Source organism: Rhipicephalus microplus, chromosome 1, assembly GCF_043290135.1.
Source record: "Rhipicephalus microplus isolate Deutch F79 chromosome 1, USDA_Rmic, whole genome shotgun sequence".
In the NCBI taxonomy this organism is placed as follows: domain Eukaryota; kingdom Metazoa; phylum Arthropoda; class Arachnida; order Ixodida; family Ixodidae; genus Rhipicephalus; species Rhipicephalus microplus.
Genome location: NC_134700.1, coordinates 84,782,783 through 84,807,673, shown reverse-complemented (window position 1 = coordinate 84,807,673; position 24,891 = coordinate 84,782,783). Strand labels below are relative to the sequence as shown.

General features: G+C 46.1%; 1 protein-coding gene across 1 annotated transcript in view; it reads right to left on the bottom strand.

The window, feature by feature from the left end:
• The window catches only part of LOC119178611 (uncharacterized), a 243,067-nt gene that overhangs the window by 179,579 nt on the left and 38,597 nt on the right, over positions 1-24,891 (bottom strand). The window contains exons 3-4 of the mRNA XM_037429824.2: positions 2,121-2,320; positions 118-339 (exon numbers count right to left, since the gene is read on the bottom strand). Coding sequence (XP_037285721.2) covers positions 118-339; positions 2,121-2,320 — 422 coding nt within the window. The remainder of the gene's footprint in view (positions 1-117; positions 340-2,120; positions 2,321-24,891) is intronic.

Genomic DNA, 24,891 nt, shown 5'->3' with positions numbered 1-24,891 from the left:
CTGCGTCTGAGTAGAGAAAAGGGACCTTCCCCCTTACCCGACCGACAAACCACAAAGTATACATCGTGGGCACGCGGTTTCTATAAGCCAGCCATGAGGGATTTGAACTTTACTTACGTTTCCTCGGTCGTTAGCTCGTAGGTTGAATTTGAGTCAGCCACTTTCCAATGAAAAGTAAGTCCCGTGCCAGATATTAGTTCGGCTTCGAGTTCAACTGTGTCCCCGAGTGGCAGCAGAGGAAAGGAAGCAGGCTTGCGCACCATCATCCTCAGACCGAAAGCGGGTTCTTCCACGACGGCAACGGCGAAGCGCGTTACGCTGCCGGCTCGGTTTGTGCAGCTGCAAGAAGGTAAACAGAGAGCGACGAATACATATAACTTGCGTTGTTCAAATCAGGACGCAATAGACTAACTCAGTTGAAAGATATTGCAACGAACACTCCTATCCCGAAATATCGCGTATAGCGAACTAAATAGAACTTCGGCTGGTCACGAATCACCTCACTCCAACTAAGTTTTCATAACGAAACCGCAAATGCGAGAGCCACCGTCATATTGGCTGTAACGAAGAAATATCTGCTTTGCGGAAGGCACAAAACTCAGGGCGCTGAGCCGTGCTTCTAACTAGTGCTGCAGAAACAGTCTTTTCCTCACTTCAAACTACCCTCCTCGAACTCAAATCTCCAAATTTAGCCTTAAAATTAAAATAAACATTAAAAGACGATCCACGACTACTCTTCCTTTTGATGACTTTAGAAAGTTGCATAAATTTTCGCCATACAACGCAAAAAAAAAAGTGCGTTTGAGTGGCTGCGTTGCCACATGAACTGAAGCTTGAAATGACACAAGGTAACAAGTAATGATTACCTCGTTTATAGAGGGTCTAACGCCAAGAATACTGCCTTCTTGCATATAAGAGGCCTTGCGCGATCTGAAGTGGCGATTTGTCAGAGCTATTTTATATCGCTGCTGGTGATGTTAATGCCCGGCGCAAAGCACACTTTGTTTTAGTGAAATCTTCTCGAACCCACTGTGATACAGTGCCTTGTGACGTGACATCTACACACATGCTCACCGATCAATGGAGCAGTTACCATGTGTGCATATTGTGAATATTGCGTTCACAATATATTTACAGCATTGTACAGATGAGAACTTACGCCTCGCCGCAGTGGCGTAGTGGCTAAAGTACTCTGTTGCTGATCCGCAGGTCACCGGATCGAATCCCGGCTGCGGCTGCTGCATTTTCGATGGAGGCGGAGATGCTGTATGCCCATGGGCTCAGATTTGGGTACACGTTAAAGTGCACCAGATGGTTGTGGAGTGGAGGGCTCCTGAAATATCAGGAGCCCTCCACTACGGCGTCTTCATAATCATGTGATGGTTTTGGTACGTTAAACCCCTCATATCAATCAATTAAATTAGATGATAAAATACGTTACAAAACAGGGGCCTAAAGATATTGACAACAGTACTGGCTTCACCCTGTTTTTTTTCCCAAACCATGAGCGAGCTGTGTCAACAAAAGCTTCTGAACATGTTAATACCCGGCGTAACTCACACCTATAGATGCATCGGAATCTTCTCGAATGTTTTTAAAGGCATTATAGTTGCATGGAACCAATAGCGGAGCAGAGAGAAAAGGAGAGAGACAGAATTTTATTTAACAGCGAAGCAAAATTTCCAAAGTTCGCTAGATCCTGCGATTATGTTGGAATCAACCAACAGCTGAAGCGTTTAACCAATGCGGATAAGATTTTGGATGAACAACGAACGGATTTGACTCTCGGCGCACATTCAAGAACTCCAGGTTGACAAAAATAATACCGCGCCATTCACTTCGGCGTGCCACATAATAATATTTTGGTTTTGGCATGTGACACTGCCGATTATTATTCACCCGAAAATATTCCGCCTATGAAAACCTCACTGTCGACTTTTGAACATCCGAATAAACTTTTGCCTGCCTCTCATACCAACAAACTCCATAAAAAATAGGACAGAGACGTTGAAATTTCTGCTCAATGTGCAACCACAAAAAGAAAATGGCTTAAAACAACTGTATCAAAACAGCGTAACCTAAATGAAAAAATGAATAGGAGACAAAAAAGTTTGCTCTACCTGAGAGTCACATGAAACGAGCCGGTGCGTGCGTAGAGGTGGCTGAAGCGGATGGTCCCCGTGTTGCGTCTCGTGGTCCATCGTTTCTGGGCCCCGTCGTGGAAGACCGCACGTACGGACAGTGGAGCGGTGCCGGACACTGACGCGCTGAACACGGTGCTGTCACCGAAGGCCGCGGGTGAAGCCTCGAAGCGGAGAACCTGCGAAACGCGAGTCGTGGGAGTATAGTAACGTAGTAGAATTGCTCACAGTCTGGCGGAAGGGTGACACGAGCCCCACACACGTGTCACAGGTGAGAAACGCAACGAACGTGTCGACATGTTACTGGAGCGTTCATTAAGATTACATGCTGTGCTGCACTGCGCAGGCGTTCGCCACAAAACGTGTTGCGTATCCGTTGTTCGTACATCGGTGAATCAGTGTGCCTTGCCACGGCACATAACTAGGGCTCATGACATATCATATAATTTTTGATACAGAAGGAGGATATAGAAAGGTATAGATAGTCCCACTGCTTGTCTCTTGACAGGGATCCCAGTCTGCCTACTACCAATACTGAACCGATGCATTATCAACAAATGATAATGTGAAACTGGAACGAAAAAAAGAAGTATTACACGTATACGATGACCACATTAAGGCAAATATGACAACTTGCGGTCGAATCATCGTTGCAGAACATGTATAATTAATAAGTGCAGAACAACTCCACAACAACCTAATAAAAAGGTTTTAAATGAGCGATAAGCTATGAGATTACTGTCCTGTGGAAAGAGAGAAAGAGAGAAAGAGAGAGAAAGAAAGGATAAGTGAATGGCAGGAAGGTTTAACCTAAATAATTTTTTGTTTGCTACCTGCTCTGGAAAAGGCGCAAGGGGAATAGAAAGGTAAGGAAAAAACGAAAGTGGAAAAACAACTATTGATAGAAAAGGAGGAAACAGACACGCACACTCAACCACAGGAATGGCAGATACGTTATCCGGTGGAATACTCCGCTGTCGCTTGCGGACAAATAACTCTTATTCTGCTATGGAATCGATGACGACTGATCGTCGAAACATTTGCTCTATGGATACAGGCATCACCTGAGCCTTTCACCGGCGAATAATTCCCAAACACCGTCTACCTCCGACGAAGTTAACATACTTGGATACACGCAGGAGTCTCATAGCAAGCCATCTTAAGAAAGAGAGAGAGAGAGAGATAAAGATGCAAGGAAAGGCAGGGAGGTTAACCAGACGCACATCCGGTTTGCTAGCCTGCACTGGGGAAGGGATAAAGGGGAGAAAAGAGGTTGCAGAAAGATGAGAAGGTACACACAATCACGAGCACACTCGGGGAGCACACACAGTCTACAGGCGGTCGCTCAGGTTTGTTGACTTAAGGTAAAGTAGCAGTGCTTTAGTTGCTTTCTGCGCAACTGAGGCAGATGCCCAAGGTCCTAGTATCTTCTGCACACAAAATGGTCCGGGCCATCATAAGAAACAAACATTGTACGAATGAGGATACCGAAGGGTAACTTCAGCGGCTGTATGCTTTATGTTCTTTATTACATACTTGATGCGTACTTCCTGAACACGATGTCGGGGGAAATTAGTTGCGCTTGCCCTTCCTTTTGTGGACGCGTATCTTCTCCACGCAACATTTTAATTTCAAGCAAGAGATACTAAAACTTCATTACCTGGTAAGTTTTCTTTTGTTTAAGTAGCAACGGTGTATTTCGCGCTGGTTTGTTATGCTATAGCTTTACAAGCACTTGAGGCTTAAGCAGTGAAACTATGTTGATGGACCGGCCGGTAAATTTCAGTGGGGTTAAAAAGTGCGAAAATCTTTCACCGAAGAAGGAGAAAAAAAGATAACCCAGAACGATGCGAATTAGCAATTAGGCATACGATGTGCTTGCCTTCTTGTTCTCTGAGAACATTGCGTTCTTTCTTTACCTTACTGGCGCATAGTGCACTTCACCCATCATTGCATTCCTATAGCTTAACGATTAAAAAAAAAGAAGCACAAACCAACCATTAAATAATGAACGACCTTTATCGACAAAAATAACGGCGCAAACAAACACTGACTGAGTAAAACGATCGACTGTATACATGATGCCACAATAAATGGGCTTTGTCACTTTTGTGCGGTGTACGCTGATTCACGTGTATCACTAAGCTCATCCGAACTGCAATTGTTCCGAGTTTATAAATGCCATTTTATGCATGACGCTGCACGGTTTCGAAAGACATCATAGATCGTGCTGGGGAACGGAGCAAGCAGGTATGGAGGTCAACCTGTGCACATCGCAGCACAGTGACGTTGACCGATGCGCGAAGCTGAGAACGCCTCCATCCACGCCCGGAGACAGGGTAGCCTGGCCACGCCGACACCGTCAGAGGCACCGAGCCGGTAGCGTTTCTCAGGAATAGATGAGGCGGGGAGAGCTGGAAAAAATGTAAGAAGCAGAGAGAGCGCGAGCATGAGAGACGAGCATTTGCACCATCAAAGAAGTGTCATACGCTCGCAGAGAAAGCTGTCTGAGATTCTGACGCTAAACATATTCAACAAGCCCATCGGCATTTAGAGAACTGCGAAGCTGCACAACGCTGCACGCACACACGTGTGAGAAGCAAAGGTTATCGCGGGGCAAACGAGCCAACTTTGACGAGGCCCGACGCGGAGAAAACGCGGACTGAGCGACAAACTGGCGACGTGACCCCACTGACAAGGCGCCACGCAGCACGACGACGCGACCACCACCAACCACCAAACCACGCGAAGAGAGCGCGCGCGCGCTTATTCAAAATGGCCGTCCCGGAGGAAACGGCGTCGAGAGAAATGACGCCGCCTGCGCCGCACATAACCAAAGCGACGTGACGGGGGTGTGTACTCGTCGCGAGCCTGCAGCCATTGCCAGTCTTCTCATATATATTAAAAGAAAAATGAAAGGAACGCATGGATGTCGCTCTAGTGTGTGTCGCGTACGCTCTTCTCCTCAACTTCCACGACTCCGCGCGCTTGCCTTTGGCACCGAGCAAGCTCCCAACACACCCTCCCCTCTCTCTATGTCTCCCACCACACTCGGGCTCCAAGCTCTGGCTGCGCTGTTGCAGTTGGGCATGCTAGCGGCATCCGCGTGGCGGGCATCGCACGCAGGGCACGACCGCCGGCACAGTCGACGCCGAGGACAGAGACGACGGTGCTTCTGAGCAAGCTTGTCGTAGGATGGCGGTAGAAAGCGGAGAACGGGGCGGGTGTAGTAGAGACGTCGTCCTGGAAGTCGCCTAGCCGACGTCTCGCGCCGGTTCCGATTAAATGCGAGCGCCCCCTCCATCCTTGCCGCGCCATGCGCCATCACCGCGTGGCTCACTCGCGTTCTATCTTCTTGCGAGAGTTTTTGCTGAAGCCGCATGCAGCGCGCGTCTCACGCCACGGGCCCACAGATTCCGCGCTATAGCGACCACGCCTTCGAACTAAAGTAAAGAAAAAAAGTCACGATGCGTGAGATGGAATGCTGGAACGTGTGGGGAGCTTTTTTTTTTCTTATAAGTCATAATGAAAACTAAAGGGAAATTTTGTTTGAAGCTTTACGTCGATTCGGCGAATCACTGCAGAATGCTGTTTTTTTTTTTACTTTGCATATCTTCTTATTTATGTACGGCGCCACGTCACACAACGTCGAATGAAAACGTCCGAAAAGCATATCTACGCCTGCGTTAAACGGGCACTTACGGGAGCGACTTCCGAAATTGATCCCCTTGAGCCTGCCCCCCTCTTCGCCAAGATGGTATGTTCTAATCAGTCCTGCCAATGTTGCATCGTGAACAATTAAGGGATCTGAACCGATCACAAAACTTTATTTTTCTTTTGACCTTGTTCAGTTACTCCCTTAATATTCCATAAACATTACTGAATGCGCTTGCACACACAGCCTTACTGAGACAAAAAATTTACAGCTTGTTTGTTGTTGTTGTTGTTGTTGTTGTTGTTGTTGTTGACATAACAGGTAGCTTATGACCTCATCATTGCTGGAAACCACGTTTGCGTGAGTACGCGAGAGTTACTTGTTCAGATACGTTTTTATGAAAGTTTCGGTTTGAAAGCGCTAAGCTAGGCAGGGGCCGTTTCGGCGGGAAGGCAAACACAGCTAGCCATGTGACCACGCAAAATTCACGTGACACTGCACGCAAGCCGGCGCCGCACTGACAGCCAGCCCACGCAAAGGCGAAGTCACGGAGGAAGAAATCGCTGGTAGCGCTAGCGCAAGCAACCAGCCGTCACAAATTCGTGACGTAGGTTTGTTTACATTGCCGCCGCGTCGATGTCGATATCGCGATGGGCTCCACATCTCGTGGCATGCACTTTGAAATTGATTATAAATATGTTATCGGCAACATTTGCCCTCAATATTTCTTAGTCGTTGTGCATGTCTCCACATAAATCGATCTCATTCATCATCTCGCGTTCCAAATTTTCGGTCAGTGCTCCTTTATGCAAACCAAGCACAGTAACAGTGTGTAAGTTGTCGTTGTAGAAGAATAATTTACTAAAACAACGAGCATGCCCTGGTTACACATTCCCGAACCGAGGAGCAATAAAAGGTTCGCCAGCCTATGTTTGCGGCGACACTTTTATCATTCGCCCGACGAATATTGCGATAGAAGCATCTGACAGGCCAATTTTTAAGGTACGCCTATCGGCCATTGTATTTCACAAACTGATGGCGTACGTCTGTTCTATTCTAAATGGGTCGCTGTGGAGATATTAAGGCCTATATAAACTAGGCTACTACAACTCCACAAGTCCTGCAGCGAAAACACTAAATGGTTACCCAATAGAGCAGAGGTGACCAAGTAAATAAAACAAGTATGGCAAACTGAAATCGACAAGAAGGTAACATGGGATTGGAAAATTAACTTCCAGGAGTTCAGTTTTCGACAAAACGTTCGCGCGCATACATTTCTAACTACGTCATACCCGCAGTATACAGACTACATAACGCGTCAGTTTGTATACGCCACTACACCTATAGCTGCTCCTCACAAACGCATATACGGTCCATTGTCTACTAAGAGGTCTTTATGGAAGACGTTCGGCTTCTGTTGTAGATGATTTTCAGGCAACCAGTTTTCGTTATTAGAGAGTGTATTCGCTCAGTATTCCTAGCTTTTTATCTGAAACATTTTTTTTCTCATTTGTGCACATTACGCCTTCCAGAACAATACGAACAACGCGCTCATCTTCGTGATCGCCACCGCCCTCGGGTGACTTCAATCGCTGTATCTCGTGCTTGTGTATACACGCAACGTAAACTTCCGTCCTTTAACTAAATGCGTGTGCATGAAGCTCGGCACACGACCATCTACTACATGTTTAGCGGTAAAACTGTCACTTGGGCTTGCCATATCCAATCGACACGCGTTGCACGTACACTGAATACTCGAACATGTCTTTAGCTTGAAAGTCTCAATACTGAAAAGCACAGGGCCTTAACAAATGGCGACCAAGAGCCCCGCATTCCACAAGACACTCCTTAAAACCTTGTGCGACAACGTACCGTTCATGTACGTCCGACGCATCCAACGTTTGAACGATAGTAATTTATAGGTAACATTTCTTGGCGACCAAATGTGGACTGTAGCATAGGACATTTAATTAGTGATGCTGCAGAGCGTTGCATGTAGGCATGTCTAGCACGCTACTTAGGTTAAAAAAAAAAGAAGTGAAACACATAATTCGCGATACAAAAAAAAAACGACAGTTATTTATAGTTTTTTCGTAATAACGTCCTTTGAAAGAGAGTTCGTAAGGGTCTTTGTTGAGTGTTATCATCAGAAAATGGTAGTCCGTGGTCCGAGAACGTGTCTTAGCACACCTGACGAGCGTCGCTAACATCAGTCAAATTCTGGCGTTAATGCTGTCGCTTCGCTTTACTTAGTTGAAGGAAATAAATACTGAATTGTAGGAGTCCGTAGGAGAGCAAATTTAAAAGCATTTATACAAAGCCATCCCTGCATTCTGAGCATTTACATTGTATTGTGGCCATACAAGCGAAGATTATACATCCGCCTCCGAATATCACCACTACGTAAGCATCAAGCACGATCAAAATCAATATTTCAAAAGTTCTCGCCACCGGCATTGATTACCAAATTCGGTGAGGCACGAATCGCGCTACGGGCGAACAGTTGAAATGTGCGCTGTTTACGGAGCTGCTTCTGCTTCTTAAACAAATCACACTTAGTACGCCAGACCTACGGCGCGGAACATGCGCGGTTCTCCGAACTGGTTCACTTTAATCTTTTATTTCCTTGCCAAACTTTTCGATGCTCAAACACGACGAGGGAGTGCGTATTACGCCGGCACGAGAATGGAATTTCGGGGCCCTTCTGTCAGAAGCACTGGCGCCTTAGCCGCTCCGCAATACTCAGGCGCTCTGCGGCGAAACCACCCTTCATAAGTTTTTGATTGCACGTTTTTTTTTCATTTTTATTTCCTCAATATCCGACAGCTTCGCTGACGTCGACGCCTGTGTCACTGCGAGGGTTCAAGAGCCCTAGCCGAAGAGCATGCCACCCGAAGACGGCTCCGCTCCTATGCAAATACGCTGAAGATTGGGCATGACTCCTCGCGTGAAGAAAATCTTCGCCGTGAGAGAAGCGCCCGTTCGCGAGCATCTCCGGTTTCGAGAGTGGGAAGGTTATCTTCACTTTCTGCGGAAACGATGTCGTCTCGCATCGAGTTCCTTTCTTTCTTTCTTTCTTTCTTTCTTTCTTTCTTTCTTTCTTTCTTTCTTTCTTTCTTTCTTTCTTTCTTTCTTTCTTTTTTTCTTTCTTTCTTTCTTTCTTTCTTTCTTTCTTTCTTTCTTTCTTTCTTTCTTTCTTTCTTTCTTTCTTTCTTTCTTTCTTTCTTAGTGGCGGAAAACAGAAAGCAGTCTTTCTGTATCAATTAAAAACACATATAGCTTCATCTGGATGTTGTTTTAACGTTTAAAAAAATTGAGATATGAATTTGGGGGTTCGGTGTGCATTGCAAAACTTTCACGTAAACAACACACACACACACAAACACACACACACACACACACACACACACACACACACACACACACACACACACACACACACACACACACACACACACACACACACACACACACAAAGAAATGCAATACAACATACCATACTTGATACTAATTGGGTAAAAAATGCCCTTTCTCTCACGGCTTTATACATTATTCACATATAACCCATGCAGGCGATATACAAGTGAAATATACAAATTGAATATTGACAAATTAAATGCAATTTTTTTCGCTGAGAATATTGCCACCACTCATGCGTCAAAGTTGCCGTTACCAAGAAATAAAATACCCTGACAATTACATGAAATTAATTACACGCTGACAAGAACATTACAGACTATTTCATCGCGTTCGCATTGACTTTTTTCATTAAAATGATGAAGTAAGAGAGGTTGGTGCCATTATGGTGGCACCGGCTACTCCTTTTCTCTTAGTTTACAAGATAAGCCGTAAGATAAACAACATCTTGGGCACAACATGCAAGAGAGTGCAACATAAGACATAAAAGCACACAATAGCCAGATGCCACAGTTCACTTCAGATACACCTCATAGGTTCATATGTACACAAGTTACACACACAAGGTCAGTTGACTCTCAGACAAATAATTACACATACGAAACACGCTATCTAAATATTGCACATTTCTTTTAACAAGAAGGCGACATCGCATACGGTCGGTCAATATTTCCATATAATATATGATTCTTCAAAAAACTACTAGAAGGAGGCAAGCGCTCTTTTCTGAAGACCTGCAGTTGGCTATGGATCTAGCATTTTCGTTACCGTGAAAGGCACTCTATCTAAAAGTTTCAAACTTGCTCGTAATACTTTTCTTTGTGTCTCACATTCCAGGCACTCGAGAAACAGGTGACGTACATCTTCGTCAGAGTGGCTGCAGGGAACACTCTGTACAAGGCACTCTGTACACTCTGTGCAAGGAACACTCTGTATCTTGTGTAATAAGTGTCGCGTAAATGCTGTACAAAGTCGCAGGTGGTGGACCAACGTTTCGAATCTCCTATTTTTTCCTTAACTCTGATGAAATCCTTAGTTTCATGCGAAAATATATAAAAATTAAATGCATAGTTAAGTATAAAATTAAATATAAGTCTGAACGTTTAGACTTTTCGTCAAACCATTTGTATTTGGCGGCGCAACAGGTTACCTGTCTGAGGAGTAGACGCTTTCAGTGCGTGAAAGCGGCAGAATGATTTTCGCTTCGTTATTGTGGGGCCTGGTTGCCGCGGCGTCCGCTGCCGTGTTTCCTGGAATGCTGCAGTGGCCTGGTATACCTCCGATTGCGTGGTTTATTTTTCTTGCTTTTGCATGTTTTTAAGGTGTCGTATAACAGGAAAACGTTTAGAAAGACTTTTCTATCACCTTGCAGCAATGCTATCGAGAGGCCTGCGAATCGGTAAAAATGACTCATTTTTATGCCTCTTTTCCAGATGTTATAAAGCGTAGCGGAGATAGAATTGCAAACAGTTCCGCAAAAGTAGAGAAGACGTCACTCGACAAAATTTGAATGTGCGCTCTACTGCCAAGTATGGAATGAAAAAAAAAAGCTGAAGAGCGGCAATTGGCATGGCAAGAACGGTCCGTATACAGGTTGATCTACTGCGGATATATATCGGAAATAAATCTGCACGAATGTCACGAACATAAGTCCTTTTCATATATTATTCTCTCGACCGACAACTTCGTCTTGGCAGCTTCCAAAAAGAAAAATTAATATCTACTTTATTGATCTCATATTTCGGTAATAATGCTTCATGTTCCTCGACAATATTGCGTAGCTTACATTCATTTCTATCTGTAAGTGCTAGGTTCAGTTCATTTCTATCTGCAAGTGCGAAGCTCGTGCGGAGTTGAAATACGGAAAACATGTCGACAAGTTTCAACCGCTCGTATTACAGAGAATGGCGGATGACAAGCTTCAGCGATTACGAGAGAACTCAATTTGTCCTGTGGGGCTTCCACGCACACGCCTAATACCCTCGCCAGTAATCTCCGAAGACGCTTCTCTGTCGTTTGCGATGACCCCTATAATCGGTGCGGAATAAGCAATCTTCTGCTTTATTAGTGCGTCATGCACTTGCAGTAGTGCTGATACTCCAGATATTGTGCCAGCGATTCGCCGTTTTACGTTTATAACTATGCATGTTGACCTGTTTTTGTGGTGCGCAAATGTGTGACGCCCACGACAGGTGTCTACCAAGAGTAACGCCAAGAAATTTATGTTCTTTTACCAACGTCAACGTCTGTCCATCCAGTGTAAGGTGGAAATCGTTCATCTGTCGTCTAGTGGAAGGTAATACCGCTGTTTTCGCGTACGAAAGACTCTTGCATCAACTTCATTACAATGATTATGACATCTTACCAATCAAATTAGGAATATTGCTTAAAGCCTACTAGAGCGTGAAAGTTAGACGCGTTGCCAATGTAAGTGACGTTACAGTAATTGGGGATTTCAAGCAGGTTGGGTATTGAAGCCCAAAAAGATTTTTGAGTTGGTGAGCGGTGCAAAAGAGTACGTTTTATTGTTGACGCTGACGTGAGAAGTTTCCTACTATCGTGCCTGTTAGACAAATAAATCCAGATCTCCTTGAATAAGTCCTGTCTCACAGTGAACGCGACTGGTTTTAAACACGATGACGTTTCAGTTTGTTGGTAACAGATACAAAAATGTGAACCTAAATCTATCACAAAACCTAATATGCGTCCGCGGCGGTGGATCAGAGGCTAAGGTTCTCGGCCGCTGAGCTGAAGGTCGCGGGTTCAATTCCGTCCACTACGGTCGCATTTCAACGAAAGCGACATTGTAGAGGGCCGTGTTTGTGCTATGTCAGCGCACGTTAAAGAATACCAGATGGTCAAATGTTCCGGAACCCTCCACTATACGGCGTTTCTCATAATCATATCGCGCTTTTGCGGCGTATGAAATCTTAGTTCTTCTTCTTCTTCTTCTTCTTCTTCTTCTTCTTCTTATTATTATTATTATTATTATTATTATTATTATTATTATTATTATTATTATTATTATTAAACTTTATGTGCAAGGCCCGAAATCAATACAGTATTTTCTCTTATACAGAACAAAAAGTCCAGGGGCACTCTCATGAAAAACCTTACGCCTATTCACAACTTGCAAAACTGCCTCCTCCTGCTTCACGTAACCATTTATATGAATTCAGTGAGCCCAGTTAAAAACTCGGCATCGCCAACTGTTATCAGTTAGTCTTAGCGAGCCCTTAACTTCAACTGGTAACAGTTGGTCGAACGAACAACAGGCATAACCGTAGCACTGATGCCATCATGGTATGCTAAGACGACTGTAATATCGAGAGCGGGTGCAAACAAGCGAGCAACCGCAGCAACAAAAATGGCCCCTTCGAAGATGTCTCAACCAAGCACCACTGAACACACACACACACACACACACACAAAAAACACTGCCATGGCGCTCGAGAAAAATTGAAAAAAAAAAAACACTCGGCCTTCTCCAACAATGCCACCATAACGTTCGACTTAACGCCGACTCTCTCTCATAGTGACAGAGAGAGGGGAAGAGGAAAGAAGGACCAAGAGATGAACGGGTGTCTTCCGTGTTCCACGCGTTCCGCCGGCAGTCATCATCAATTCAAATCTAGCTTTGATCGTAGAGAGGCCGCTCATGCGCGCCACGAGAAGCTTATACAGCGCCGCACATGTTGACTTTCCGCGTCACTCCGTCGAGGTCCGGGCTCATTCTAGAGTGTGTTTGCACGCAACAACAAACTCGGGCAGCAGAAGGAAGATAAAACTCGTTGTTTTATCGCTCAAGATTTTGGACGGTAGGAGGCATGAAAATGAAAAGTACACGGGGCGGGCAACTGTGAACCGATCCTTTTGTACCATCCGTCATCGTCAGGCGCTACAGAATGATCCGGCGGACGGGAGGGTGCCGGGTCAAGGCGATACCGAAGACGGCTATGTTTATGATGGCAACATCAAATCTGTCTGAGCGACACAACGCAGGAGCGCTTGGCTTCGCGTTTCTGTGTAGACGCTCATAATATCTTTTCACCTGGACGCCCTCACTTTTATTCTGCATGCCGTGCTAAAATACCCCACTTCATTTTACCCCATGTAGCGCACCTGTGAAATTTCAAATTACGGAGGAGAATCTGGTAACAAACCACAAATACCCTGGAAAATGCACTAGAAGACACGCGTTCACTGTCAGCTAAATATATTTGCATAAGACAGCCACGACAAATATGTGCGTTTGCACAGCAACATCAGAAGGGGACCTTATAATCGTTTTGATATTGTGAATAGAATGATGCCTAAGCGTAGAGCACTTTGCCGTTCGAAGAACTTGATTCTCAGCGATTGCACAAGCTTAGTAAATATGACTTGTTTTTTGACGCTCTTAAACTCACCGCTTTAGCAACATTCTCTCGCGTATCACTCCGTTGGCGCTGTGAAAGAAAACAAAAAGTAAGAAAGAAACAAGGTCTCCGTCCTCGCATTTCACGGAAAGAGAGCCTCACAGGTTCACTATGTGATTATTGAGCTGGAAATACCAAGTGACGCGTCAAATTTCTCGACATTTCTCACCAAACGTTAAAGCGTGAATTCTTTTTTTTTCTGATTGCTACCCCTGGACGCACATTATACCCTCCACAAAGCCGAAGTGGCCATTGGAAGTGCTCCTAGGTTACGCGGGGACCACACAGAGCTGGAACCCGTTATTCTGAAAAACAACACATCAAATAGCACATGCTATGACCAACATACCCCAATATGTTTTATATGCGTTGTTTTTGTCCTTTTTTCTATCACATTTTCAACTCATACCCGGGGGAACCAGCGACGAGAGAGAAACTTGGCGACGCGAACTAGCAGGCGATAAAAAAAGCTCACTTAGACGAAACTGCCAGCACGTGGTAGGATGCGCGCTAGACGGAATTAGCATAAAGAGCGCCCACGCACCTACGTAAAACTGCGGCAGCGTCTGCATTTTAGCGGGTGGGCCAAACCAGAAAAAGAATATAAAAGTAAAAGTAAACCGAGACAACATATTACGGAAGTTTCTCACTCGATTACCGTCATCAGTTCCTTAGGGAATTCTGCACCCTTTCTGCGACAGCCTTATTCTTATTCCATACGCTCTGTTACCACGTTCCGTTTGTTGCGCGGCATTCGCTGAAAGTCATTCGTTCTTGGAAGAAGGAAAACAGCTGCAAAAATAAAAAAGAACGGGTAGGAGGAGGCATATATCCACGCACGCTATTTCCAGAACGATGATTTCCAAAGGAACCCACGAGCGTGCACCCATACTGCGCAGTGTGCGGCAGTGTATGCATAGCGTACGCACTTAAACACCAGGCAGCGCTGCTGCTGCGTTCGAGACAAACGTAATACGCGAAATTGACGCGAGAAACTGGCTATATTGAAAAGAACCGCACACTGATTTCCAGTGAGCGAACCGCAGCGGTCGCAATCAGAAAAGAGAAAAAAAAATAGAAATGGAAAATGGGTTCGGAAAGAAAGAAAGAAAGAATAAAAAGAAAGAAAGAAAGAAAGAGCGAAGACCGCAATAGAGCCGGAAGGACCCCGGTTAATAGATTCAATTGCCACGCAGCCACAGCGTGACGAGCGCAAACAGAGCAACGCAAATTTCGCTTTGCGCGGGGAAAAACCCAAAGGAACGAAGAACGGTGTGCGGCAGATGAGATGCAGATTTCACTGGAGCGCCGGAGCATTATATGGCGACATATAAGAGATTTAGGAAGAGTGAACAAAAAGAAATTACTAAATCAAAACGGGCCCGAGTGAAGCGGCCATGCGCACTCTATACATGCAAGAAAGGGGTAGAACTCTCCCTGAAAAAGAATTGGAGCATTCGCGCGAAACCGCTGTTTTACGCCTAAGCGCGGGCCTAAAACAAGAGACCAGGCATCTGCAGCTCACAACCGTCGCCCCATTCGCGTGTATGCAAATGAAGAGACGGCGAAGCAGCCCCAGGGGCGCGTCCATTGCGCGAATTATTTATTCCGTTCCGCGCTAGGGGCACGCGCCTGAGGGCGGAAAAAGCGGGGTAGCCCGCGACCGAAACACGAACCGTCTTCAGCTCCTCCCCTATTCTCCCTCCTTTGTTTGGCTTTCTCGCTTGCCCGGTTTCCCCTTTGTTATCTCACCGTTCGCTGCAATACTGCCACTTCGACGTGGAATGCCATGTTACCTATCATGTGCTCATGAGGTCACGTTGGTACGTGAACAAACTGTCATACTTGACCCGAACACGCCTTGCACACCGTTGCTTTTCCCCTGTCGTGATTTTTTTTTTACTTTTGGGGAGAAATATACCACGACCATGCTTGATTATTCTGTCTTCCGCCCATATAATCCGATGTTTACACATTGCAGACATATTCCAGTTACAGCACAAACTTGGAGACGACTACGCACCAGTCACTGAGTTAACGGCATATACAAGAGTCCGCACTCGTTAGTACCACTCAGAACATGTCCATACTATAGAGTACGTGACTCAAAACACGTATAAAGGCAAATTCGCACACGAGCGTGTCTTCATCACTCGTGATGTTCAGAGGAAGGTGAAGGGGGCGGCGGTGTTCGTTTAGACGACAAGCACAAACAACATTGACGCTAGTAAGTTCTGTCAATCAAAGCCGATTGGGACACATTGCAGAGGCTCAGAGGAAATCACATCAGGCTGTACGCTGAGCACGAGGTCGTCGAATAGATTACCTATATAGTTGTGTGTGAAGGCGCACTTCGACACAAACATAACGCAAAGCAATGCATAATTCAATCTAACACCCGCTTGTGGAAGTTTTTGTTTAACGGCAGACACGTTTTAATTGAACGCCTACAAAGTTAAGACCAAACTCTCCAGACTATACGGCCGCTGAAAAAGAAGGACGCCGTGAGCGTATCTAGCCCGCGAATACCGACAAGGCAGTGGTCTGTCGGAGTACCGAAAATCACCGTTCCAATACCCGTCCAGTCACTGGCCCAAAACGAATAGGACACAGGACAGCGATGCGCTGCTTCAGATAAACGAAACCGCTGTTGCCAGCAAATGCCGATTTCCAAAATGGCTTCTAGCAGTCTTTCCATGTTTATGTGATTATTTATTATTTGATTAATTATAGTATGCGTGTACGGACAAAAGGATGAAGAGTCGTGCTATGCACGTCGAGTTTTTCTCAGTAGAACAAGGAAACGGCCTTTCACCACATCCACTATTTTGTCTTCAATGACGTGGCTATAGGTGGTGTGCGTGCGCTTCTTGCGTGATCTCTGTATACAACTCGACTGATAGCGAGTAGTCGGTGCAGCCAGCCAGACTATCAGCTGCAGGCTAACGTATCCAGCTTTTATTAAAGACAACGCCCGCATCTGCGCAGACCCCGGGGTAAAGAAACGGGACGGCGAAGAGCTGAGCAATGGTTACGAAGTGCGCAAAGAAGGCGGCAATCAGAATGGGAACAGTGTAGTGGCGAAATGAGAGGGTCGTTATTACTGTGAGAACCAGCGTGTGCGAGTGATCACTCGGAGTAGTTGCGCAGGCACGCTGCACAATGGAAAAGATCAATCAAGCGCGCCTTTAAGAAGCATTATGCAACCCGAAACCACAAACGAAGAAGAAGAACGTCTGCCACTGATCGCGATGTGCCGACGCACGAGATCGGCTGATAACCAACGAATGGCAATCACGGCATCGACATACAAGTACCGCGAACTTCCCTTCTGAGAGGCTTACGCAAGTGTACCTGACAGCGGCCATCTATAGCGAAGAGGCAAGTTTCGCAGCACCTAACGCAATACGAAAAATAAGATTATTGACATTGAAATGCAGTTACACGTCAGAACAAGAAAAAAATTGTCATTGTAAGGATGGACTGACAAACGGATCGATTGATTCATTGATTGATTTGACAATGATAGATAGATAGATAGATAGATAGACAGATAGATAGATAGATAGATAGATAGATAGATAGATAGATAGATAGATAGATAGATAGATAGATAGATAGTGATCACGTGAACAGGTTAGAAGCATGCGTTATCTGCTAGACGACCGCATGAGAAATAACGTAAGCAAGAGGTCAACCACGACACGACGAACACACGTAATATAGAAATTCACAACAACGAAATACATTGATGAGAACAACCCGCGTGGAGAACAACACCGCGACGGCGACGCTGAATGCAGGGCAAAAAGATCAGGTGCAGATGTTCGTGTTCGGTCGCTATTAGAGCTAATGGTGGCGAAAGCTAGGAAGTGTCAAAAGCGAATAAAAACAACACGAGTCGCGAGAGCCTCCCCCTCCTCCTTTATATGGGTGCACGTAAGCGCTCGGCGCGGAGGATAGGATATTAGACGAGCAACACGCATCGAAGATGACGAAGAAGAGCGCGGTATACGGAGGTGGTGTCAGCGCGCTCCTCCGGATGATGTCCTCCCTTTCTGCACCACATATATTCCTCCCCAGCCTGATTCGTTTTTCATAATTCCTCCTGCGCAACGGTGCGCGTTCTTTTGATGCCCGTGCGTTCATTCGGGCGCGGCTATGCATTATTTCCCTCGCCTGCGGGAGCACCCTTTTCTTCCCCACTCCCTATCTAACTTGGCTTCCTCAACGACCCTCTCTCCCGAATGGGCCAAGCCTCTCACCCTCCGTTTTCCCGCTGGATGGCTCTCTCTCTCTCTCCCCCCCCCCCCCCCCCCCTCGGAGAACCAATGTGCACGCGAAGCAGCAGGCGCAGACGAGGCGTGCCGGAAAAGCAGCGCACCGGAATGCATCTTCATTCTTCTCCCCTCGACGCATTACTGTAATAACCCTTAAGGGACCAACTGCATTGACCTCTCGGCCTTTTATGACGGCTGGCCTCCTCTTTTTATTGTTATTCCTCTCCTCTCTTCCCGACTGCACGGCAGCGAAGCAAACGCACCGCCCGCGCTTCCTTCCATTATTCGCCTTTCCTTTTTCCTCTGCCTCTTTTTATTGTCTTTATTTATTCTTGCTCCACCACATCGTTGCTCGTGGCGCCCGTTGCTGCACCCATGGCGGCGAGCGAGGGCAGGTCGGGCGCGCCGGCGCTAACGAACGCGATAAATATTTACCTTAACGACCTGACGCGCGCCGGCGCCAGATAAGGCACCGCTAGGCGTGGCTGTTCGTCATGCACGCGGTCTGCCTCGCCGGCCGAGATGTTTCCAGCGCTGTCCGAGAGAGAGACCGGAACGACGAAGCTGCTCCAACGTACACGCGCGAGGCCTAGCCAGAATGCGCAGGCTATAGCGCGTTGCAGGCGTTGCAGGCATGCGTTGAGGGCTTCAGCCTTCACGCCTCGGAAATTCAGGGCAAACGGAAACGCAACCCTTAACCCCGTTGCCCCCCGAACATTCCACTACACAAACTGTACTCTGTTTCACTTCAGCGTCGTATCTTTGTTAGGAGCCCCCCCCCCCCCCCCAAAAAAAAAAAAGGCAATTAACGCTAAATGTTTCCAGCAATACTTGCATCACCGGCGCACAAGTGTGGCGTTACAGCTTTATTAATTCGAAATTATTCGATGTGGGAAAATTCACAAAGTTGATTAACTCTACGGCGTCTTTTGCTTTCCCCTGTAGAATCTTTTCTTTTCGTTAATCGACAATAAACAGTGGACTCGTTAGCAAACCAAGAATAGAATATAGATCACACGCGCTCTATAAATAGACAAAATAACAGGCAAATGACGTAGAGAAAAACAGCATTTAAAGTTCTCATCCCGATCAAGACTATGGCTGTCATTATGCAATGAATTTGGTTGCGTGAACGTGCAGAAACTGAAATATAAAAAGTACATACGCTCCAACGACTGAGCATCGCCGTAAGTCTCGTAACAGTTTGGCAGTGAAGATGCACACCGAGTTCTCACATTTTGTAGTATCAATAGAGACAAAATAAAACAAAAAATGTGAGTAAGCCCGCTCCGAGGACACGACCATGCACTGTTACTGCGAGTACTCAGATGGAATGACGTCCGTCCTGGAACAGCATTTATACACCTCTACCTACGGTTCACAACAATATGCTGGCGACCAGCGCTCTCAAGTGACAGTCTTGCTTTTTTTTTGTGACCTTTCATATAGAATGTAATGTCACAATTAATGATTAATCTCCACTCCTACCGTGTGTAATAACTCCTATTGATTTACCACCATATGATTTTAAGGCAGGCCGTTGTGGAAGACTGAAAGTTTCGACCACCTGTGGTTTTTTACGTCCACTGACATTGCACAATTGGGCTCTCCATCACTTCGCCTCCACCTAAACGCAAAGGCTGAGGCAGGGACCAATCCCCAGTCCTCCGGGTCCACACCATTACCAGTGTAGCCCAGCGGTAGCTACGCCCATGCCGCGCATACGGCCAGAATGTGGCTACAGGTTCAATCGTTGCATATTTTACTTTACAGCGAAAGCTGTTGTGAAATTCGAACACAGGTCACGCACGGCGCCATAGTTGCATGCCGCTGCCGGTGTCCGTAACCAGTATCGAAGGAGAAAAACTCAGCAAATAAAAAACACCGATTACGCAATGGGATTAAAAACCGAGTTCGCTGTACGCCAGCCCAGTATTCTAACACTGAGCTACGCATGTGCTTGGAACTTGTTTGCAAATTTGCCTTAAGCAGGCTTGGTGCCGTTAAAGGAATTGCGTTAATATGAGTAATAGTGTGTTTCGAGAATCAAAGGAACAGCCAGGTGTCACACAATGCAAATCGCATAACGAGTGGGTCGTCCGATGCTCAAATACATTAAAAACTTGTTCTTGTTCACCTATTAAGTGTGGTGCATCCCCACTTAAGGCATAAGTCTTTATCGTCGTGAGCCACTGCATAAAAAATTGCAAAAAATTCTTAAAAAGTGAGTAGCAGATAGTACGAAGAATCACGAAGGATAGCATTGTGAATCCTGGCCTGCTACATCAAAATTATTATTTGTGGCGTAGTGGGTACCCAGCAGTGAGCTTGTAGTAGTTACCCAAGGAGTGTTTATAAGACGCTTTGAAAGGCCATTCTTCTGGCTTTCGCTGTGACTGTGCTGCACGTTCAGCGCAGGCTTAACGTTTTTTTTTTTTCAACAGAGAGACCAGTTTGTTGACATCGCTATTTGCTTATTTGTGCGTGTATTACTAACGACGCAAACTAAGAGATGTGACGTCATTTTTGCTTGCTGGAAGAGAAACGCCTTCGAGAAGACGGACGCCCACAGCTTTTTTTTTTTTCAATGAATATCCCCGAGAAAACAAATGCGAACCGCAGGCTCACAATTAAGCAGTTGTAATGTACACGCACTATGACTGGTTTATGGTGCATACCGACCGTTCCTATTAACATTCGTGAGAGCGGAAAAAATGGCATCCATCGCTGAATAAATTCCAGCTGTACATTCACGAAAAACGTTCTGTCACAATTTCTATACTACAGAAGGTGAATGAGAGGAATAATAATATTAAAAAAAGTGGTTATTTCGTTTTCAGTGGTTCCGCAGTAATCGCTTTCATATATTAATCATTTACCGTATTCTGAAGTTTTTTTTTTTTGCTGGGAAAATAATACAGATATATAAGTAAAATAGAGTTGAGTACGTATTGATCGGTTCACTACGGCGTATATTGGTTCCTTCCGTCTTGCAGAGATCCTCATTTCGTCGGCGAGCATCCGACCAAGCTAGACGACGACACCGGCGACAACAATGCGTGCACGCCGCGAGAGTTCTCTCTAAGCCTCAAAGCCATCCCCATTCAACGAATCGCCTCCGGGGAGTGCACGCGTACGCATAAACACACACAAGCACACTGTTCGGCAGTATACTCAGCGGCAAACACGAACCACACGCGTCGACCGCAGCGCTTGCAGCGAGCCGACTCATCAGGACGCAAACAAGAGGAAAATGCCAACCAGCCAAACGATAGAAAACGAAGAAAAAATGGGAGCGAGCGTTTTTCTAAACTTTTTTTTTTAATTTGCCGGCGCTACAGAGTGCTCTGGCGCTAATAAAGGATCCGGGAGTTAGTGGCGAGCTCAGCCACGCGTACAAAACGCGCGCTCTTCAAAGATTGGGAAGGGAGCGAGTGAAAAAGAGAGGGAGGCGCGCGTCCTCGTGTTGTTGGTTGCGTAATCACCTCAAACAATGGCTGCAATCAGAGGCGGCCTCGAGGGAGCGGAAAATGAGCGACACTATAGCGGAGGCAGCCATTGAGTGAATCGAGGACGAAAACAAAAGCGAGGCTCGGGAGGATGCGAAGACAGGATAAAAGGGAACCGGGGCACCTCGACTGATGGGGAGTGAAACGCGTCGCAACGCGACGCAACAAACGCGCTGCTCGCGAGTAAACCGTCACGTCGAATGGGTCGAACGTCGCGGAAGGCAGGCGAAAAGAAACAAAGGAGAAAATAACAAGAAACGCGAATTTCCGAGTGAGAGAGAAGGGATAGCATAGTTCTGAAAGGAAGTCGCAGAAGAGACAAAGAGAACGGATACACGCGTTACAGAGTAGGTGGTGCAGCAAATGCGCCGAGCACCAACGTAAAACGAGAGAAGCGGCGACACCGGTGCGACTGAAGCCTGGTCGCGCGCAGATAAAACGAAGCTGCCACCGGTGCTATGCTACAGAGTTCTTTGGTAAGAAAGAGCTCGGAAACGAAACCGAGCCAGCCCCATTTGGTCGTGTGCAACACACACACCGTCATCGCCGCTCAAAACCTCCGGAGGCTCGAAATCCGGAGCGCGGTTTTCGGCGCGCCCTGCTTTCAGTCACCGCTCACTGATGGGAAGGGGAGGCAAAGGAACAAGAGGCAGGTTAATTAAACTCGGCTTCAAAGCGCCGCGGCCCGAGTCACACACACCGCGAGTACAGCTCGCCTCGGGGGATCGCTTGCCGCTGCCGGTGAGGGCACGCATAATAAAGGCGGCGACGACGGCAGAAAAGCCGCTCTCCGACTGCTGCTGTTTCCAGGTGCGTTGACGGGAAACACCGCGACAGCGTTATATGAGCGTCGTGTATGGTTGTTTCACCGCGTGTATGGTGCGCGATTACAGCTCGTCTTAGTGGCGATGTGTACACGTCTCACAGGATGCATTACGAAAGAAACCGACCAAGGCCTTCCTCCATTCCGCATCTTGTTCGCATAAGTCGAGCGGCAAGAGGATAATACGCAAAATTTCAAGGAGCTTAAGCAGCACTGAGCTCGGTTTGTTACTCTACCCTTAAAAAAAGTGAAGGGGAAGAATACGTAGAGAGGATGAGTGAAAGGCGACTTTTGCGGCCCCGACGCAGTATAGTACACCTATATGTGTGTATATATATATATATATATATATATATATATATATATATATATATATATATATATATATATATATATATATATATATATGACATGGCGGCAACGAAAAAAGCAGCCGACGGTGCATATATAACCGATATCGATAAGAAAGTGTTCCATGGCCACTTTGATGAATCCCATGCATCCATCCGACCGCTAAGTACAAGAGTTTCGCTACACCCGATATACGGCACGGGGACACAATAATAAGGATCATATAACAATATGGACCAGCGTAAGCAGCTTAATTACACGAACCACGCCATTGCTTGCTTTGTCTGTTTTCCTTTGCAGCTTTCCCCGTTTAATCGTACAGGACGTGGGTCTCACACGCAGGCAGATTAATAGCCGCTGGGGGTGCCTCTGTGGCAATCCGGCCACAGATGGGAACTTCCTCCTTCGTCCCATCGCTTTCCAAAGATGCCACACATCGAGATGGTGGTAAGAAAATCCCTGAACACCAGCAGCGGCGACGCTTCCTTCCTGCATGGGTCTAGTTTATTTTCTTTTTCCTTTTCTCCCGCTGGAAAGAACCCGTGGCTGCAGACGAGCAGTAACGGAACGGCGACACCAAATGAGCATGAGCGCCCTAACGATTTGGCCAGCAGTGAGAGAGAGAGAAAGAGAGAGAGTGAGGTTGCCAGCGAGCGAGACAAAATCGGAGAGCGAAGATACACGACCTAGAAGGAAGGAACGAAACGATTTATACCGGAACCGCAATCACAGTCCCCGGTTATACAGCCCTGTTGTCGATGGGGTCTTGTATTACAGGCCCCGCAATTCGTTGCCAAAATAAATGGCCGCCGAGTCCCTTTCGTTCACATCCGAAGCAACGCGACCCATGCATCACGCCAACTCGCTAGGAGTAGACGCGAGGGCTACTACGCGGACAATCTTCGCTCTGACGAGATCGCTTTCCTGCGTTCGTCGTCCAACTCATACTCCTGCGCGCTGTTGCCGCCCAACCAAGCAGGTTTTCATTGCGGTTGGCTAATTTCGACTGCTGTCCGTGGCACAAACCACTCGACAATATATATATATATATATATATATATATATATATATATATATATATATATATATATATATATATATATATATATATATATATATATATATATATATATAACAACAGTGTGCACGGTTTTTCTGCAAAGTCTTAGTGTTACTATTTTCATTCCTCCGTGCTCGTATCCGCCCACGTGCTTCGGTTTACCTTTATCCACGAGCGCCTCTCTTAATTGCCTTCAACGCCGTTAGTGTCGCAACGAATCCGCTTTAATTAATGGCCCCCAGGCCTGTTCTTTATTGCAGTTCGGGTTAGCGTTCCCAGTAAAAATAATTTCTCCCCCGCACTTTAACGACCGCGCACGATACAGGTTCTGCGAAATCGAATTTTGGAAAATACACAAATAAATAAACATTGCAACGAAATTTATGCTCTCACGCTCTTTGTGGCCACACATTAGAAACCGTCTTTAGATGATGAGTTTTAATTTCAGCCATGCTGCGCGACTCTACTGTTTTAAGCGAACGTCGGCAGTAAATCGGGGTTTGAACCGGTTCAAAACAAGCCACTGCCAAGCAGATCTCTGTCTCTCTCAATAAAAAAAAAAAAAACACGAATATAGCTACCTCTAATGTACTTTGGAACCCATCACGATTTTTTCCTCTTACACAATCGTCAGAAGGAAACATATTATGCTTGATAACGACCTGCTCTGAAACAGCCACGCATACGATCCATAAAACTAAAAAAAAAGGTCATTTCAATGTGAAAATGCTTCTGCTTTTTGCTTAAAGCTTGACACCATGCTTCGCAATATGACGGGTGCGAATTCAGCGTCATATCAGAAGGTTCACTGTCCGCCCATCCAAAATACGTCATGCCGTAACTCAGAGAGGCAATACTGTTTTGCAGGAACGTTTGCCAAAAGCAAGTTAGCCGGTGTCGTGTGCTATAAACTGAAGAGACAACACAACGCTACCGTTGAGACGGCTGCGATCCGCAATGGGTGAACTACTGAAATTGCGGGACGCTCGAGCATCGCCTTCAAGAGTAGACAGCGATAGCGTAATCAAGCCTCGTGCGCTCCTACTTCTTATGTGATTCTTAAATAAAGAAGAGAAAAGTGAGCGCCGTAGCTTTCTGCATCAGAGTGCGACACCTCAACAGTAGCTCACGAGGGATGGGGGTAAGGAGGGATTAAAAGAATAGGATTAAAAGTATAGGGATATAGGGGGGGGGCAGAAGAGAGCGTGGCGTAGGGACAGCGACACCCAGAACTTAA